At 41.7% G+C, this 21043-nt stretch overlaps 1 protein-coding gene across 3 annotated transcripts; it reads left to right on the forward strand.

The window, feature by feature from the left end:
• Positions 1-1736: 1736 nt before the first annotated feature.
• Positions 1737-20798, forward strand: ro60 (Ro60, Y RNA binding protein). 3 transcript variants are annotated; one of them, XM_035757951.2, is made up of 9 exons: positions 1737-1926; positions 5928-6518; positions 6795-7015; positions 8115-8261; positions 8363-8500; positions 12980-13096; positions 13412-13528; positions 13799-13945; positions 18236-20798. In XM_035757951.2, the coding sequence occupies exons 2-9, from the start codon at positions 5945-5947 to the stop codon at positions 18389-18391; spliced, it is 1617 nt and encodes a 538-aa protein (XP_035613844.1). In that variant the 5' UTR covers positions 1737-1926; positions 5928-5944; the 3' UTR covers positions 18392-20798. The 3 variants fall into 3 exon arrangements, with proteins under 3 accessions (XP_035613844.1, XP_035613846.1, XP_035613845.1); XM_035757953.2 differs by lacking the exon at positions 1737-1926 and adding an exon at positions 1955-2239; XM_035757952.2 differs by lacking the exon at positions 1737-1926 and adding an exon at positions 2319-2471.
• The last annotated feature ends 245 nt before the right edge of the window (positions 20799-21043 follow it).

Genomic DNA, 21043 nt, shown 5'->3' on the forward strand with positions numbered 1-21043 from the left:
GAAGGTTTCTCATTACATAAAAAAAGATGACGTCGTCGTTAGTGCCGCTAGCATAATTGTAGTCCGAGACTAGCCTTGAATAAATAGTATTCTGCCAGCAGCACAGACAACGACGTCAATTAGTATTGATATATTGAAATAAAAGCCTGCATTTCAAAACATTGCATAACTCATTCAAATAATATTAATGTTTAATCAATTGCCACTTGTATGGTGCCAACAACAAAATACAGAACAGTAATTTATGAAAACAAATATATGGTTATAAAAACATTTTTTTTTAGATCAGTAATGAAAAAATACAATGTTGACACTGATATGTTAAGAATATTGGCCTGTAGAGAGAACATTTCTACCTGTCTCAGCTAAAGTGGGGTGGGAAATACTCAGTAGGGTCTCTACTAACCTTATATGTGTAGTTTTGGAGGGGGACTGTGTCGTACATACCCAGCAGTACTTTATTCTTCACCCCCTCCATAGCCCCCAATGCAATACAATTGATTGTAAGAAGGATACATAGAGCGAAAACCTTTCTACCTGTCGCAGCTGGGATATACTCAGTAGGGTCTCTACTAACCAAATATAGTTAGTTTCTTTATAAGCCAATATGTCATTAATATGCAGTGTCTTGCATTGCAGTGAATAGTGTGTGTTGAGTAAGGAGTCATCAGTATTCTGTATTCAACCCGTTGCTCAGCACGAGACCCATTTATTTATTTAACCCTTATTTTACCAGGTAAGTTGACTGAGAACACCTTCTCATTTACAGCAACGATCTGAGGAATAGTTACAGGGGAGAGGAGGGGGATGAATGAGCCTATTGTAAACTGGGGATGATTAGGTGGCCATGATGGTACGAATGCCAGATTGGGAATTTAGCAAGGACACCATGGTTGACAACCGTACATTTACAATAAGTGCCATGGGATCTTTAGTGACCACAGAGAGTCAGGACACCCATTTAACGTCTCATTCGAAAGACAGCACCCTTATACAGGGCAATGTTCCCAATTAATGCCCTGGGTCATTGTGATTTTTTTTTTTAGACTAGAGCAAAGGGTGCCTCCTACTGGCCCTCCAACACTACTTCCAGCAGCATCTGGTCTTCCATCCAGGGCCAACGCTGCTTAGCTTTCAGAAGCAAGCCAGCAGTGGGATGCAGAGTGGGATGCTGCTCGCATTGAAGTTTGTCAATTTGAGCAATTCCAACAGCATATATTTGTATTTTATTAAACGTATTTATATAAATATATGTCAAATGATCCATGTATTACAATGCTGTGGAGAAAAAAAAACGATTTTCCAAAACTTTAGCGTGTCTTTGCAGAAGGTCTCTTATTTTGAAGGAGAAAATCAAGCGTGTGTTCGTAAATTCACACTGGCGTGCCAAGGTGTGTACATTCATTGTCCGTTCATAAATTCAGAGCACACACTGGACGCTCTGGCCGAGGAGGAGGGTTTGTCCGAGCGTTCTGACCTCACAACGGTAGTCAAGCACCCAAGTTAACTGGTTAAAGTTGGCTACCTTGCCAGCTACTTCCAGACATAAATGAGAGAACACCTCACTCTGACCATTGTTCTCGCACTAGCAGCGCTGTTTAGGCTGTGTTCTTGTTGGTGACTATAACTGTGCAGCTGGCAACAATTGAATTGTTGTTGTTTTTTGCCGACGTTTACTGATCATATTCAACGGGTGTTGCGCGTTCATAAATTCATCAGTTATTCGGCACCCTGTCACTCAGACGACAGCGCTCTGAATTCGGATTAGATAGCCAGAGTGAATTTACGAACGCACCCAAAAAGGGATCCTTGCGGTCTGCATAACATCCTGATGCTAGGAGAACGGTACTAGGGTTCCCCCAGTGACGCCCATACGACCTGAAAATCAACTATTAGCTACGTTATTAACTAGTCACAGGGTGTGTGGTAAGTGGAATAACTCATCTGTGTGATGTTTTTATCTTCAAAATAGAAACCGAAAAAAAAAATATTCTAAATGTGTCCGTATCGCTAGGCCAGATAATACTGTGCAAACAGTGTGGCTAACTACAGCTAGCTATCATCGCAGCCACATCACTAACTCTGGTCAATGTTGTTACGTGCGGTTTGCTCTTTCTGTTTTCCCCAATTTTGTTTAGTGACTGGCATACATTTTTCTTTTCGTTACTCACCAAAGTCACTAGCTATGTTACTGGAGTGCTGACAACTTCCTTTTTTTGTCGTTTCCCCAGAAATACCGGTAAACGTTATTGAACATTTAGTTTTCCTCCAGACTGTTGCTCGTTAAGACCGGTGGAGCCGGTGTCTCGGCTCGGAAACTGTTCCTCCATCCAGGGATGAGAAATGTGTCCCGTTATCTCCACTGTTAAAACTATACGTTTGAAAAATTACGGGAATTTATTTTAAACCTATTGGTTTAACAGTAATGGTACAACTGGGGAGTACAACTAATTCCCCACCCCTGGTTTGAGGTACGTTTCCCGAAGCCATAATTGAATAATATAAACATGAAAGTGTTGTCGGATCTGCTGGCCAGCGTCTGGAGCAGCAAAACTAATCCAGAACCGCTCTGACTGGGACTCGAGTTGGGTCGGCAGTGCTTTTCTGTTTTGTTTGTTTGTTGTAATGATAATTTAAATCGTTGTCATGCCCCATGGATGCTTGTAGTTATCTATTAGGAATGTAGCCAGCCAGCTAGTTTGTGTGATAATTGTTAGCTGGCTGGCTACAGTGTAGTAACTGACTAACGTGTTAGCCAACATAAACTGACATAACCAAATTAAGCAGCTGCCGTGCATAGCATTTGGTTGTTGTCTACAGTAGCTAGTTTCACAGCGGTATGACTGTTATTAGCTGGCTAGCCATACAAGGTCTACACTAAGTCAGCTAATAGGCTTTTGCGTAGTAACAACAAACAATGGCGTGCAAACAGACATTCGCCAAAAGCCATTTACATTTTTATTTTTTTAATCAACAACTAATTCACCATTTGTCACCGAATCATCAACCTAGATATGATTTATTCTATAAATGTCTAGCATACTTTTATAACCTTTTTGTTTTGATTTTTTTTTAAATCCAGTTTTTGATTTGTGGTCAAAGTTCTAACGAGTCTTCTACCCCATTAGAAGGGGCCTGGCATAACATTCTGCATCTTCAGTCATATTAAATTAGATTACAGGAAAAACGACGGGAGGAAGGGGTCAGGCCTGACTAACAAAGAAGACAGGTGGATGGATCAAGAGGACCAAGACAACCAAGAGGATCAACATGGGCATTCCACAGTGGAGATAAGGAAAACTAAGAGTGAACCATAACAAACACAACTGTTCAAAAGTTTGGGGTCACTTAGAAATGTCCTTGTTTTCAACAGTGAAGAGGTGACTGCTGGCCTTCTACGCAGAGTTGCAAAGAAAAAGCAATTTCTCAGACTGGCCAATAAAAATAAAATATTAAGATGGGCAAAGAACAGACACTAGACAGAAATATGGCTTATTCTTTGCAGCTCTGCCTAGAAGGCCCGCATCCCGGAGTCGTCTCTTCACTGTTGATGTTGAGACTGGTGTTTTGCGGACATTATTTATTGAAGCTGCCAGTTGAGGACTTGTGAGGAGTCTGTTTCTCAAACTAGACGCTCTAATGTACTTGTCCCCTTGCTTAGTTGTGCACCGGGGCCTCCCATTCCTCTTTCTATTCTGGTTAGGGCCAGTTTGTGCTGTTCTGTGAAGGGAGTAGTACACAGCATTGTATGAGATCTTCCGTTTTTTGGCAATTTCTCACATGGAATAGCCTTCATTTCTCAGAACAAAAATAGACTGACGAGTTTCAGAAGAAAGGTCTTTGTTTCTGGCTACTTTGAGCCTGTAATCGAACCCACAAATGCTGATGCTCCAGATACTCAACTAGTTTAAAGAAGGCCAGTTTTATTGCTTCTTTAATCAGGACACCGTTTTCAGCTGTGCTAACATTATTGCAAAATAGTTTTCTAATGATCAATTAGCCTTTTAAAACTTGGATTAGCTAACACAACGTGCCATTGGAACACATGAGTGATGGTTGTTGATAATGGGCCTATGTAGATATTCAATTAAAAATCAGTCTTTTCCAGCTACAATAGTCATTGATGAAGGATCATTGATGTTAATTTAATGAACAACGATGTGCTTTTCTTAAAAAAACATGGACATTTCTAAGTGACCCCAATCATTTGAACGGTAGTGTATGTATATACCAGAGGGTGGATAACAATATAAAACGCTAGTGTAAGAAGTGGACGGTACATGTTTTGTTTTTAGGCTAAATGTTTACATTATGATTTGCCTCAGAACTGTATGTGAACCCCTCTGCAATCTACTGGCACGAACCATTAAAACCTAGTACTTCAACAGGCTATTTGGTCTCTTTCTCTCTCAAACTACTATCACAAAGCCTACGTGAATATGTGGTTTTTAACAAAAAAATATCAAGTGACTCAAATCAGCTCTACATCATTCAGCAGGGAGGTATGCAACTACCCCACATTATACCCATTATACCAGTGGAGAAACTACGTCACCTACATAAGTATTACCATATCCCTTTCAACTCACATTCCTTGCGGAAAGAACTGTTTGCAAACCTTTTAATACGTCCAGAAAGACAGTGGTATTTATACTTTAAAATACATATTGTATGTGGATGAAAGAATTCTGCCAGTGTTTTTAAATGTCCTAGTTTCATACTTTTTTTCTTTACCTCCAACTCTATACATCCAAGTGAACCTATGAGGTCCTCGGGGATCAGATTGACCATTATACCCATTGATGAAACGTATAACAGACAGACACTGCTCAAAAGGAGTTGTTTGTGATATCGACGATTAGTTGCCACTTTATTAGGTTCACCACCAGATTCACAAAAATAAATTGCTCCTACATACACCAAGTCCCGTGGTCTTGGCTTGCTAGACACTAAAGCTTGCAGAGAAGTATTCAGGTATTCTGTTACTGTTTGGTTGAACTTTAGAATGTGCAAAATGACAGCACAGTCTGATGGTCTTTTGTAACTCAGAACATTGTCAAAACTGTTTTTCTTGTACTGACTGTAAACTACAGACTTATAAACTTGGAACAGTCTTATCTCCTTCCCCAGTTTCATCAACAGTTTTAAATTCGCTGTGTTCCAGATGCATAGGGGGTTGTACCTAATAAAATGACCACTGTATCTATAGAATTTCCAGAATGTGTTCTGAGAATAGCCGGGGTATTAAACGTTTGGCTGTAGGTGTTGAACAGTTGAATCTATTACCCCCAGGAGATGGTACCATTCAGCTTGTCTGGGGATGACAAAGGAGGACTTTAACAAAGCCAAACCAGGAAATGATTGGAAGGGGCCTATTTGCTGTTAAATTAGAGACGTGTAAATAAATTACTGTTGTGCTTTGTAACTACTTTAAAATGTGGAACTGTTGCACTAAAAATGCAACATTAATTTGGCATACAATTGAAGATTGTAAACGTACAACTTTATGTAAACATTGTGTAACTTCATATCGAACAAATTGCACTTGAAATGAACATTTCTTGCAAATAAATGCATATTTTCACTTTTTTTTGTGACAATCACTGATTTAATCATCTTTAAATGCAATATTTCAAATGTAATTATTTATATCAAATCAAAACTGGATTTTTTCCGCAAAACAATAGGTTGTAAAAGTATGCTAGACATTTATAGAATAAATCATATCTAGGTTGATGATTCTGTGACAAATGGTGAATTAGTTATTGATTTTTAAATTGTTTTGGCGAATGTCTGTGTGAATATAAAATCAACTTCACCTTGGTTTGCTGATCACCCTAGCAAACCAGTGCTATTGTTCATTCAAAAAAAAGTGTGTTACTTTCAGCTGAAACATCTGTGTCTCTACCTGTCCATTCATCTGACAGTTTAGAGGAGCTATCACATGGAGCCATCGGGACAGGATGCCAACGACCACGGCCAAAACTCAGTTGGCGACGGTGAGCACCCATGGGAGGTAACAGACATGACCAGGCTCCGCCGCTTCATCTGCTACGGCTCAGAAATGGCCATCTATGACACCAAGGAGCACCGGCTGGGCATGGAGAGTGCCCTGGCTCTGCTCTCCCTGCTACAGGAGGGCAGGGGTTGCGAGGTGGTGGAGGAGGTCAAAAGGCTGGCTCTGGAGGGCAGGCCAGTCAGGGCCAACCCTTCCCTGTTCGCCTTAGCTGTGTGCTCCCAACATTTGGACCTGAATACCAGACAGGGGGCGTTCCAAGCCCTGGGTGACGTGTGCCGGGCCCCCGAGCACCTCTTCACCTTCATCCAATACAAGAAGGAGGTGAAAGAGAGGATGCGGTGCGGGATATGGGGAAGGGCCCTGAGGAAAGTGGTGTCGGATTGGTACAACAAACAGGATGCCATGAGTCTGGCTCTGGCGGTGACCAAGTATAAAACGAGAGAGGGCTGGTCGCATCAGGATCTACTCAGACTCTCCCATGCCAAGCCTGCTAATGAAGGTGAGCTGCAAGAGGTTTACAATGTACACACTCTCAAACACTATTATGAATATACAAGGGACATGGTGCAAGATTTAGACTACGGAGAATGTTTTTTTTGTGTGTTGATGACATTTTTTTAATAAAAGGGTTATCCTCATGGTTGAAATCAGTAATAAAATAGTATCGTAGTAAAGCCTTTAAAGTAGCAAGTGATTGGTGGTATCAGGAGACGTGGTTGAATGCTTTTTTTCCTTCTGTCTGAATTATGCTCTGACAACTCTGCTGTGCTTGCAGCGATCGTGTTGATCAGTAAATACGTTATGAAAGGATGGAAGGAGGTCCAGGGGGCGTACGCCGACAAGGAGAACTCGGAGGAGGTGATCAAAGTCCTCTCATACCTGGAAGCGGTTGAGAAGGTCAAACACAGTGCAGACGAGATGGAGGTCAGCCATCTAATAGAGGAGCATAGTCTGGAGCGGGAACAACTACTGACAGACCACCTGAAGTCCAAAGTGGTGAGCACCGAACAACATGTGTTTTTAACCAACTCTTTTAAAGGTGTACTTCGCTCAAATTAAAGTAGGTCAGATGTTGAGATGTCCTCGCCACTGCTAGCTTTTTCTTTTAAAGAGTGTAGTCCCACTCCTCACATTTTTGTTTTATTAACTGTGATAGATAGGATAGATAGAGGAGAGCGTGTGCTGAAATATAGCAGTGTGACAGATTCAAATCCATTGCGCGGGAGTATATGTAGGCTGGGGCCTGCGGCTTAGACCACTAGCCTATTCTAAGACCACTAGCCTACTCTTAGACCACTAGCCTACTCTTAGACCACTAGCCTACTCTTAGACCACTAGCCTACTCTAAGACCAATAGCCTACTCTTAGACCACTAGCCTACTCTTAGACCACTAGCCTACTCTTAGACCACTAGCCTACTCTTAGACCACTAGCCTACTCTTAGACCACTAGCCTACTCTTAGACCACTAGCCTACTCTTAGACCACTAGCCTACTCTTAGACCACTAGCCTACTCTAAGCCCACTAGCCTACTCTAAGCCCACTAGCCTACTCTAAGCCCACTAGCCTACTCTAAGCCCACTAGCCTACTCTTAGCCCACTAGCCTACTCTTAGACCACTAGCCTACTCTAAGCCCACTAGCCTACTCTTAGACCACTAGCCTACTCTTAGACCACTAGCCTACTCTTAGACCACTAGCCTACTCTAAGCCCACTAGCCTACTCTAAGCCCACTAGGCTACTCTTAGACCACTAGTCTACTCTTAGACCACTAGCCTACTCTTAGACCACTAGCCTACTCTTAGACCACTAGCCTACTCTAAGCCCACTAGCCTACTCTTAGACCACTAGCCTACTCTTAGACCATTAGCCTACTCTAAGCCCACTAGCCTACTCTTAGACCACTAGCCTACTCTTAGCCACACTCCTAGCTGTTTTTTTACATCCAGTTCTATGTCTCAATGCCATATTAATGGGAAATATTAGCATCATATAATTATCATGATGGAATTATCACTTTTTCATGTGTAGGGTCTTAAGACAACCTTATTACTTTAGTTTTTTGGTCATATATAATGCCTTTTCTACACTGCAGGTATGGAAGGCATTGTTAAAGGAGATGCCCATGGAGTCAATGCTAAGGACCCTGGGTAAGATGACCGCAGACCAAGTCCTGGAACCAGGAAGCTCAGACGTGGCAGAGGTGTGCGAGAGGATCCAGAGTGAGGCGGCTTTAAAGAAGGTGAGGTGTACCTACCTACTGTCTCTCACCTTCTGACAACTGGGATTCATTCACATACTGCTTTCCCAGGGATCTATCTAACTGTTTTATTGTTGTCTTAGGCAAAACTCCACCCTTTCAGCGTCTTGACAGCCTCGGAAAACTACAAAAGGGGCCAAGGCAACCGGGGGAAAGTGAAATGGGAACCAAACGTTGACATCATGAAAGCGCTGGACTCTGCTTTCTACAAATGTTTCACAGTAAGTCGAGCGTCGCATATACAGATACTCACAGATTTTTATTTTATTTTATTTATTTCACCTTTATTTAACCAGGTAGGCTAGTTGAGAACAAGTTCTCATTTGCAACTGCGACCTGGCCAAGATAAAGCATAGCAGTGTGAACAGACAACACAGAGTTACACATGGAGTAAACAATTAGCAAGTCAATAACACAGTAGAAAAAAATGGGCAGTCTATATACAATGTGTGCAAAAGGCATGAGGAGGTAGGCGAATAATACAATTTTGCAGATTAACACTGGAGTGATAAATGATCAGATGGGCATGTACAGGTAGAGATATTGGTGTGCAAAAGAGCAGAAAAGTAAATAAATAAAAACAGTATAAAAACAGTATGGGAATGAGGTAGGTGAAAAAGGGTGAGCTATTTACCTATAGACTATGTACAGCTGCAGCGATCGGTTAGCTGCTCGGATAGCTGATGTTTGAAGTTGGAGAGGGAGATAAAAGTCTCCAACTTCAGCGATTTTTGCAATTCGTTCCAGTCACAGGCAGCAGAGTACTGGAACGAAAGGCGGCCAAATGAGGTGTTGGCTTTAGGGATGATCAGTGAGATACACCTGCTGGAGCGCGTGCTACGGATGGGTGTTGCCATCGTGACCAGTGAACTGAGATAAGGCGGAGCTTTACCTAGCATGGACTTGTAGATGACCTGGAGCCAGTGGGTCTGGCGACGAATATGTAGTGAGGGCCAGCCGACTAGAGCATACAAGTCGCAGTGGTGGGTGGTATAAGGTGCTTTAGTGACAAAACGGATGGCACTGTGGTAGACTGCATCCAGTTTGCTGAGTAGAGTGTTGGAAGCCATTTTGTAGATGACATCGCCGAAGTCGAGGATCGGTAGGATAGTCAGTTTTACTAGGGTAAGCTTGGCAGCGTGAGTGAAGGAGGCTTTGTTGCGGAATAGAAAGCCGACTCTGGATTTGATTTTTGATTGGAGATGTTTGATGTGAGTCTGGAAGGAGAGTTTGCAGTCTAGCCAGACACCTAGGTACTTATAGATGTCCACATATTCAAGGTTGGAACCATCCAGGGTGGTGATGCTAGTCGGGCATGCGGGTGCAGGCAGCGATCGGTTGAAAAGCATGCATTTGGTTTTACTCGCGTTTAAGAGCAGTTGGAGGCCACGGAAGGAGTGCTGTATGGCATTGAAGCTCGTTTGGAGGTTGGATAGCACAGTGTCCAATGACGGGCCGAAAGTATATAGAATGGTGTCGTCTGCGTAGAGGTGGATCAGGGAATCGCCCGCAGCAAGAGCAACATCATTGATATATACAGAGAAAAGAGTCGGCCCGAGAATTGAACCCTGTGGCACCCCCATAGAGACTGCCAGAGGACCGGACAGCATGCCCTCTGATTTGACACACTGAACTCTGTCTGCAAAGTAATTGGTGAACCAGGCAAGGCAGTCATCCGAAAAACCGAGGCTGTTGAGTCTGCCGATAAGAATTTGGTGATTGACAGAGTCGAAAGCCTTGGCGAGGTCGATGAAGACGGCTGCACAGTACTGTCTTTTATCGATGGCGGTTATGATATCATTTAGTACCTTGAGTGTGGCTGAGGTGCACCCGTGACCGGCTCGGAAACCAGATTGCACAGCGGAGAAGGTACGGTGGGATTCGAGATGGTCAGTGACCTGTTTGTTGACTTGGCTTTCGAAGACCTTAGATAGGCAGGGCAGGATGGATATAGGTCTATAGCAGTTTGGGTCCAGGGTGTCTCCCCCTTTGAAGAGGGGGATGACTGCGGCAGCTTTCAATCCTTGGGGATCTCAGACGATATGAAAGAGAGGTTGAACAGGCTGGTAATAGGGGTTGCGACAATGGCGGCAGATAGTTTCAGAAATAGCGGGTATGGGAGGGCTATGGGCGGTCATGAAATTTTGTCAGCCAGTCATTGTCAAGCAATTGTTAATTAACATAAACATATTTAGCATAACACTTCATCAGTCTCTCTTTCACAATTTGACAAGCACTTTATAGTGCCTGGAATTTCCCAGCGGCATCCCCCTTGTGTGGGAATATAATAATTAATTCCCAGCTGCGTGACCCCTTGACTTTTTCCACATTTTGTTTCATTACAGCCTTATTCAAATATTTATTTCAAAACAATTCCTCAATCTACACACAATACCCCATAATGACAAAGCGAGAACAGGTATTCAGACATTTTTGCAAATGTATTACAATTTTTTTTTTAAACAATACCTTATTTACATAAGCATTTAGACCCTTTGCTATGAGACTCGAATTTGAGCTCAGAACAACAGCAAAGGACCATGTGAAGGTGCTGGAGGAAATGGGTACAAAAGCTTCTAAAATCCACAGTAAAACAAATCCTATTTCGACATAACCTGAAAGGCCGCTCAGCAAGGAAGAAGCCACTGCTCCAAAACCGCCATTAAAAAAGCCAAACTATGGCATGCAACTGCACATGGGGACAAAGATAGTACTTTTTGGAGAAATGTCCTCTGTTCTGATGAAACAGAAATAGAACTGTTTGGCCATAATGACCATCGTTATGTTTGGAGGAAAAAGGGGGAGGCTTGCAAGCCGAAGAATACCATCCCGACCGTGAAGCACGGGGGTGGCAGCATCATGTTATGGGGGTGCTTTGCTGCAGGAGGGACTGGTGCACTTCACAAAATAGATGGCATCATGAGGGAGGAGAATTATGTGGATATATTGAAGCAACATCTCAACACATCAGTCAGGAAGTTAAAGCTTGGTTCACAAATGGGTCTTCCAAATGGACAATGACCCCAAGCATACTTCCAAAGTTGTGGCAAAATGGCTTAAGGACAACAAAGTCAAGGTATTGGAGTGGCCATCACAAAGCCCTGACCTCAATCCCATAGAATATTTGTGGGCAGAACTGAAAAAGCGTGTGAGAGCAAGGAGGCCTACAAACCTGACTCCGTTACACCAGCTCTGTCAGGAGGAATGGGCCAAAATTCACCCAACTTATTGTGGGAAGCTTGTGGAAGGCTACCCAAAATGTTTGACCCAAGTTAAACAATTTAAAGGCAATTCTACCAAATACGAATTGAGGGTATGTAAACCTCTGACCCATTGGGAATGTGATGAAAGAAATGAAAGCTGAAATAAATAATTCTCCCTACTATTATTCTGACATTTCACATTCTTAAAATAAAGTGGCGATCCTAACTGACCTAAGACATGGAATTTTTACTAGGATTAAATGTCAGGAATTGTGAAAAACAGAGTTTAAATGTATTTGGCTAAGGTGTATGTAAACGTTCGACTTCAACTGTATGTACATTTATATTTTTGCAGAAAAAAAAAACAATTAGCTTTGTCATTATGGGGTATTGTGTGTAGTTTTAAGGAGGGTAAACAATTTAATCAATATTAGAATAAGGCCGTAACGTAACAAAATATGAAAAAGTCAAGGGGTCTGAATACTTTCGAATGCACTCTGTGTGTAAATTGTTTACTTTTAGAAGTGACCGTTATCATGCACCTGTCTCGGTAACAGATGCTGGGGGGGAAAAATGTATCATCTATGCACTTAATTTGCAAACGGTGGACGCTTTTCCCGTGGTTAATTTTCATGCCAGCCAGGTTTGCTACACTCTTGTTGTAAAGCGAAGCGATGTGTTTAGTGTTAGGAAATAAATATAGTAGGCCTAGCCTGCAGAAAGCTGATGGGATCCTCTTTTTAATAGAGGCCATCAACTGTTTTCTCACACAATTGCCTATGGGGCTATGGGATCTCATGAAGTGTTTGATTTTCGATCACTTTTGCATTGATGTCACAGTGATTAGAGGGACAATAGAGTGCTGAGTCGGCTACTAATGACCATTAACAGCATCAGAGCTTGGAGAACCTTAGTTACCGTGACTAAAGGGTCACATGGAATTTGACTGCGGTCGTTACTCGTCACCGCCGGTGTGGCTGTAAAGCGGTCACCGTAACAGCACTACTCACAGAGTCGTGTTCACAAATGCGAAACGTTAATTGTCCCCCACGATGAAATGGATACGTTTGTCGCACACGATATCTGACGGCACTGGCCCATTTTTTATGAAACTTGGGTGAATGATGCGTAGTGCCATAGAGATCCGGGTTTTTCAAAATGACACTGATTGGCCCAAGGTGGGAGCTATAGTAATTAACTGAAACGTGTTAGTGACACACAATATCTTCATTGGGATGCATCATTCTTGAGGGACGACATGTTTACTGTTGCATGTTTTGTTTTTTTCATTACATTTTAGTCATTTAGCAGATGCTCTTATCCAGAGCGACTTACAGAATTAATTAGGGTTAAGTGCCTTGCTCAAGGGCACATTGAAAGATTTTTAACCTAGCCGACTCTGGATTGAACCAGCAACCTTTTTCGGGTTACTGGACCGGGTTACTGTTAAGCGTTAGGCAACCTGCCACTTCACTTCACTTGTGTTCCTTTCCTGAGAACGTGGAGCCGGCGGGGAAGCGCTTTGTGGTGGCGGTGGACATTAGCACATCACTGAGCAGCATCGTTAAGGGGACCTCCGTCAGCACAGCTGTAGTGGCTGCAGCCATGACCATGGTGAGTCAACACACTATGAGCGGGTACTCCTAAACAAGGCTAAATGACTACGGTAGTAGTTTGCAGCTGTGTTTCAAAGCGGTGTCTCTAACAATTGGAAGACGGGTCTCTGGAGGAAGGTATAGTCATGGAAAAGGGTTGACACGTTCTATGGATTCCTGCCATGTCCCCCCCATCTCAAGAGAGCACAGGCATTGCATACGTGCTTTGTAATGAGGACTTGTCATTTTTACATTTGAATGATAATAATTCCTGGCATCTTAGAGAGGGACTATTTCAGCATTGTTTTCTAAGTTGGTTGTATCTATGTTACAGGTTTTTGCGCGGACGGAGGCAGAGACACAGGTTATGGCCTACTCTGAAGGAACTATAGTTCCTTGCACCATCACTGAAGGCATGTCTCTTCGACAAGTAGCAACTGAGCTGGTCAAGGTATGGAAACAAGAAGTGTCTCTCTACAAAATATGCACCTCTGAATGACAAACTTTTTTTTAAACAGAAAGCTTACTTGGAAAAAACTAAATTATCTTGTCAAAGTTCTAAAAGTTCACTGAAAGGCAATAAGAAAAGCTAATTTCCGTTTTGTTACGCTGGGCCCTACTGAACATTATCAATTTCTCAGATAAAATATGAGGTTGTAAAATTTGAATGACTGTGTGTCGTGTTCATAGCTGACCCCCTGTGTCAACCACCTGTTCACAGATCCCCAGTGGTTATACAGACTGCGCTCTCCCAATCCTGTGGGCCTCGGAGAAGAGGATCACTGTGGACATGTTCATCATATTCACCAACAGTGCCTGCTGGCACGGCGAGGCCAATCCAACGGAGTGTCTGAGGATGTACAGACATGTAAGACACTTCTGTAGTGTACCACTGTCCCTCCCCTCTTAACTCCTTATTTGTTTGGTTGCATAGATATACAGCCTCATTATTACATCATTATATTATATGTCATTACGTGGAACTACAACACTGTAGTGGCGAACATGGCATGACACATCCGCAAATATTGTATGCTCTGATCGGTCTTAATCATGTCAAATTAAGTAGCCTGTTCAACCTATCTTTCGTATCGTCTGAGATTCCCAAAGATTGGAAAGCTGCCGCGGTCATCCCCCTCTTCAAAGGGGGAGAGACACTAGACCCAAACTGCTACAGACCTATATCTATCCTACCCTGCCTTTCTAAGGTCTTCGAAAGCCAATTTAACAAACCGATTACAGACCATTTTGAAATCCACCGTACCTTCTCCGCTATGCAATCTGGTTTCCGAGCTGGTCATGGGTGCACCTCAGCCACACTCAAGGTCCTAAACGATATCATAACCGCCATCGATAAGAGACATTACTGTGCAGCCGTATTCATCGACTTGGCCAAGGGCTTCGACTCTGTCAATCACCACATTCTTATCGGCAGACTCAACAGCCTTGGTTTCTCAAATGACTGCCTCGCCTGGTTCACCAGCTACTTCTCAGACAGAGTTCAGTGTGTCAAATTGGAGGGCCTGTTGTCCGGACCTCTGGCAGTCTCTATGGGGATGCCACAGGTTTCAAATCTCGGGCCGACTCTCTTCCCTGTATACATCAATGATGTTGCTCTTGCTGCTGGTGATTCTCTGATCCACCTCTACGTAGACGACACCATTCCATATACCTCTGGCCCTTCTTTGGACACTGTGTTAACTAACCTCCAGACAAGCTTCAATGCCATACATCTCTCCTTCCGTGGCCTCCAACTGCTCTTAAATGCAAGTAAAACTAAATTCATGCTCTTCAACCGATCGCTGCCCGCAGTCCAGCATCACTACTCTGGACGGTTCTGACTTAGAATATGTGGACAACTACAAATACCTAGGTGTCTGGTTAGACTGTAAACTCTCCTTCCAGACTCACATTAAGCATCTCCAATCCAAAATTAAATCTAGAATCGGCTTCCTATTTCGCAACAAAGCATCCTTCACTCATGCTGCCAAACATACCCTCGTAAAACTGACCATCCTACCGATCCTCGACTTCGCCGATGTCATAGCCTCCAACACTACTCAGCAAATTGGAAGCAGTCTATCACAGTGTCATCCGTTTTGTCACCAAAGCCCCATATACTACCCACCACTGCAACCTGTACGCTTTCTCGTTGGCTGGCCCTTGCTTCACACTCGCCGCCAAACCCACTGGCTCCAGGTCATCTACAAGTCTCTACTAGGTAAAGCCCCACCTTATCTCAACTCACTGGTCACCATAGCAGCAGGTATATTTCACTGGTCACCCCCAAAGCTAATTCTTCCTTTGGCCGCCTTTCCTTCCAGTTCTCTGCTGCCAATGACTGGAACGAACTGCAAAAATCACTGAAGCTGGAGACTCATATCTCCCTCACTAGCTTTAGGCACCAGCTGTCAGAGCAGCTCACAGATCACTGTACCTGTACATAGCCCATCTTTAAATCGCCCATCCAACTACCTCATCCCCATACTATATTTATTTATTTATCTTGCTCCTTTGCACCCCAGTAACTCTACTTGCACATTCATCTTCTGCACATCTACCATTCCAGTGTTTAATTGCTATATTGTAATTACTTTGCCACCATGGCCTATTTTAGCCTTACCTCCCTTATCATACCTCATTTGCACACACTGTATATAGACTTTTTCTATTGTATTATTGACTAAGTTTGTTTATTCCATGTGTAACTCTGTGTTGTTGTATGTGTTGAACTGCTTTGCTTTATCTTGGCCAGGTCGCATTTGTAAATGAGAACTTGTTCTCAACTAGGCTACCTGGTTGAAAAAAGGTGAAATTAAAATTAATGGTATATTTCCCAAGCCTAGTCAGAGTCTGGAATATAAATATATGTACCAATATATATGGACACCTACTCATTCAAGGGTTTTTATTTTTTACTATTTTCTACATTGTAGAAAAATAGTGAAGACAAACAATGAAATAACACACATGGAATCATGTACTAAACAAAAAAGTGTTCAACAAATCTAAGTATATTTTAGATTCTCCAAAGTAGCCACCCTTTGCCTTGTTAACAGCTTTTTCACACTCTTGGCATTCGCTCAACCAGCTTCACCTGGAATGCTTATCCAACAGTCTTGAAGGAGTTCCCACGTATGCTGAGCACTAGTTTGCTACTTTTCCTTCACTCTGCAGTCCAACTCATCCCAAATCATCTCAATTGGGTTGAGGTCGGGTGATTGTGGAGGCCAGGTCATCTGATGCCGCGCTCCATCACTCTCCTTCTGGTGAGATAGCTCTTACACAGCCTGGAGGTGTGTTTTGCATCATTGTCCTGTTGAAAAACAAATTATAGTCCCACTAAGTGCAAACCAGATGGGATGGCATATCGCTGCAGAATGCTGTGGTAGCCATGCTGGTTAAGTGTGCCTTGAATTCTAAATAAATCAGACCGTGTCACCAGCAAAGCACCATTATACCACCACCTCCATGCTTCACGGTGGGAACCACACATGCGGAGATCATGCGTTCACCTGCCCTGCGTCTCAGAAAGACACGGCAGTTGGAACCAAAAATCTCAAATTTGGACTTGTCAGACCAAAGGACAGATTTTCACCGATCTAATGTTTATTGCTCGTGTTTCTTCTTTTTATTGGTGTCCTTTAGTAATGGTTTCTTTGCTGCAATTTGACCATGAAGGCCTGATTCAGGCAGTTTCCTCTGAACAGTTGAAGTTGAGATGTGTCTGTTACTTGAACACTGAAGCATTTATTTGGGCTGCAAATTCTAATGAACTTATCCTTTACAGCAGATGTAACTCTGGGTCTTCCTTTCCTGTGGCGGTCCTCATATGAGAGCCAGTTTCATCATAGCGCTTGATGGTTTTTGCGACTGCACTTGAAGAAACTTTCAAAGTTCTTGAAATTTTCCATTTTGACAGACCTTCATGTCTTAAAGTAATGATGGACTGTCATTTCTCTTAGTTTATTTGAGCTGTTCTTGCCATAATAAGAACTTGGTCTTTTGCCAAGTAGGTTCTATCTTGTGTATACCAACCCTACCTTGTCACAACACAGCTGATTGGCTCAAATACGTTAAGAAGGATAGAAATTCCACAAATTAACTTTTAACCTTGCACACCTGTTAAATGCATTCCAGGTGGCGACCTCATGAAGCTAGTTAAGAGTGTGCAAAGCTGTCATCAAGTCAAAAGGTGGCTAGTTTGAAGAATCTACAATATATTTAGATTTGTTTAACACTTTTTTTGGTTACTACACAATTCCATGTTTGTTATTTCATAGTTTTGATGTTCAATATTATTAGACAGTGTCGAAAATAGTAAAAAGAAAAGAAAAACCCTTGAATGAGTAGGTGTGTCCAAATGTTTGATTGGTTCAGTGCATTCGGAAAGTATTCAGAACCCTTGACTTTGTCCACATTTTGTTACGTCACAGCCTTAATCTAAAATGGATTAAATTGTCTTTTTGCCCTCAATCTACACACAATACCCCATAGTGACAAAGCAAAACATGTTTGTAGGAATGTTTGCTAATTTATTCTAAATATCATATTTACGTAAGTATTCAGACCCTTTACTCAGTACTTTGTTGACGCACCTCTGGCACTGATTACAGCCTTAAGTCTTCACAGCTATTTTGATGCTATCCCTTGAAATTCATCCACAGGTATTTTGTGTATGTCCATTACATGAAATCCAAATAAAAATCAATTTAAATTACAAAATAGGAAAAACGCCAAAGGGGTGAATACTTTTGCAAGGCAGTGTATATGCAGGTGTGAATTTATCACATGTGTTTCTTCAACTTGATTGGAGTCCATCTCAAGAATGATCAATGGAAACTGGATGCACCTGAGCTCAATTTTGAGTCTCATAGCAAAATGTCTGAATACTTATGTAAACGCAGTGTTTTTTTTGTTTTTTTGTAATACATTTCTAAATCTGTTTTTGCTTTATCATTATGGAGTGTCTTGTAGATTGAGGAAAATATTTAATTTAATACATTTTACTATAAGGCTGTAACGTATCAAAATGTGGAAAAAGCCAAGGGGTCTGAATACTTTCCAAAGGCACTGTGTGTATATATAATGGTTTGAATAGACAGTATGCACAGTATATGAATATAAAAGAGTCTCGGTTGTGTTTTGTTTTTGCTAGAAAATGGGTATCTTCTCCAAACTTATGGTGTGTGGGTTGACCTCCAACGGCCTATCCATCGCTGACCCCGCCGAGGACAGGGGCATGCTGGACCTCTGCGGCTTTGACCTGGGAGCCATAGAGGTCATCCGTAACCTAGCCCTGGACCTGATCTGAGAACAGATTCTGGACAGTGCAAAGACGAGAAAGAAAAATATGGAGAGAATTGGTGGAAATACCTTGAAATGGATGTGGCTTGAAACGATGCAGAGAGCGGATTTTTATTTTATTTTTTAAAGTTGATATTTACAATAACGATTTCTTCAATTTATCATAAATATCATGACCACAAGAAAATGATACAGTCTCCCTATTGGTCATGTTGAGAGGTTAGCATGTCTTGGGGGTCTGATGCATAATGTGCTTTCATTTCTAACCAGTAAAACAGAGGAAAATACTCTCAAATAAAAAGTGACATCTGTACTTTTTGGGCTCCCGAGTGGCACAGCCTCTCCGTGCTAGAGCTGTCACTACAGACCCTGGTTAGATTCCAGGCTGTATCACAGCCGGCGGTGCACAATTGTCCCAGCGTCGTCTGGGTTAGAGTTTGGCCGGTGTAGGCCATCGTTGTAAATAAGAATTAGTTCTTAACTGACTTACCTAGTTAAATAAATCAAATAAATACTCACACCTCATATCTAATATTTGAGCTCAAATCCAAAATGCTGGAGTATTAGAGCCAAAATTCAAAGTTTTAGCTTCACCGTCCAAATAAATAGGGGGGTTTATGTAAGAAGGAATCCCTGTACACATCTACCACTGGAGGATGGCTCAAAAGAATGTCTGGAACACCGTTTGATACCATTTCACTGTTTACACTCCAGTTATTACTACACGCCTGTCCACCCCAATTAAGGTGCCACCAATCTCCTTTGCTATGTTATAGCAAGTTTGATGTGAACATGGAGCCCTTTTTATAATCTATCCATTTTTCATCATTTAGCAAACTCACTTATCCTGTGTGACTTACAGGAGCAAATCAACAGATGGTTAGTCTGTTCAGGGATTCAAACCAGTGACCTTTTGGTTACTAGCCCAATGTGCTTAACCGCTAGGCAACCTGCAAACCAGTGACCTTTTGGTTACTAGCCCAATGTGCTTAACCGCTAGGCAACCTGCCTCCCCTTGTCCCTTTTGTCTTCTTCAATTGGTCTAATCACTATATAGAAGACTAACCAACTTATTTTGTTTGATTGCAGTATATATATATATATTTTTTTTATTAGGTCAAACTCATAATAGAATAGACTTGGTGCACTTAAACATGTAACATGCGAATCCATTTAGTTTATTTTGCTTTGTCACAAGTCAAAACAAGGAAGTATTTGACGCCAAGAGATAAGGGAGTGACTGTCGTCATTGTCACTGGCAGTTTTTGGCAAACCTGCAAAATTGGTTTATTCCCTGGGTCATGTTCATTAGGGCAGACGTTAGAAAAAAAATTAAAATCTTGTACAATGGAAAATTTAAAATTAAAATTTCTTATTGGACAAGTGCAGGAAGTCCCTCCCTGTTTCAATTGCTTTTCTATATGGTGCCTAATGATCACGACCCTGGAATCTATTGATTTTATGCATTACCAATGGCTTTTTCTATTGCTGTATCATGTTGTTGAAGGTCAAAACAAGGCCATTTAGTAGTGTGAAGACTGAAGCTGCTAGACGCACATTAAAAGTATTCCAGTGTCGGAGGTTTATGATAAACAAGCACTAATGATAGAATGTCAGTTATACAAATACTTACTAATGTTCCATAGAAACTCACTAGCTACTTTTCCTTTGTAATAGATCCCACTGAATGTACCTTTTTGTCATACTTGTGTAACACTGAAGATATCTAAAATGCTTTATTCTTCAAATATTGAATAAATAAAATGGGATAATACTGAAGATGCTTTACCTTTTAGCAGTCAATTCAATGGGAGAATGATGGCTGACGCTGACATAGCGGAAGTGGAAAGTATTAACTGTGGTCTATTGAATTGTTATTTTCTGTCTTCTGGCATTTCAGATCAACCCTAATTTAGACCAAAAAAAACTAATTCAGACCTGGTAACTGATTTCTAAAAATCTTTTTACTTTGTGTTGATTTCATCTGATCCAATATAAAAGTATGGCACAAAATATGTCAGTCTATTAAAAGGCCCCACCAGTTCTCGAGTTGGTCCCAACCCCATGAGTTGAGATAGAAGCCCATCTTTGAGGACATCGGTTCGAACGTAGTTAACAAAACATGCTACATTTTAAAATGCTCTAGACTAATAATGCATTCATTCTGAGGTAATAATACGTTGGAGTCAGTTGCAATAGTAGAGAATACAGTGGGGCACATTGACAGGTGGAGATAGAATGGCCACAGTCCATATTGATAGAGAAAGTTGAACTGAATCAATTATAAATGTAGGCCTTACTGTCCCATGACTAATCCATTTTCTCTTTCAACTGAAAGGTGATTTCAGTTCATGTTGCATGCCATTTACATTAGCCATAGTGTCAATACAAACCTTAATAAAGTGTTTCATGGACATTTCTTTATGTGTGTATTTACTTTACAAAATGTACCTTTTACAGAGAAGGCAAGCAAGTATTTTATGGCTATAGAAGGGAATTCAAATTGTTTTGAGTCATAATGGCCATGAATGAATCATGATACATTTATGCATTTTATATATGGAGAACAGAGATTATAATAAAATAAAAACTGAAATGTACTGCAATTTGTGTTCAGAATAGACCTATCCATTGACACACTGAACACAAATACAACTGG

This window comes from Oncorhynchus keta, chromosome 15 (genome assembly GCF_023373465.1).
Source record: "Oncorhynchus keta strain PuntledgeMale-10-30-2019 chromosome 15, Oket_V2, whole genome shotgun sequence".
Classification (NCBI taxonomy): Eukaryota; Metazoa; Chordata; class Actinopteri; order Salmoniformes; family Salmonidae; genus Oncorhynchus; species Oncorhynchus keta.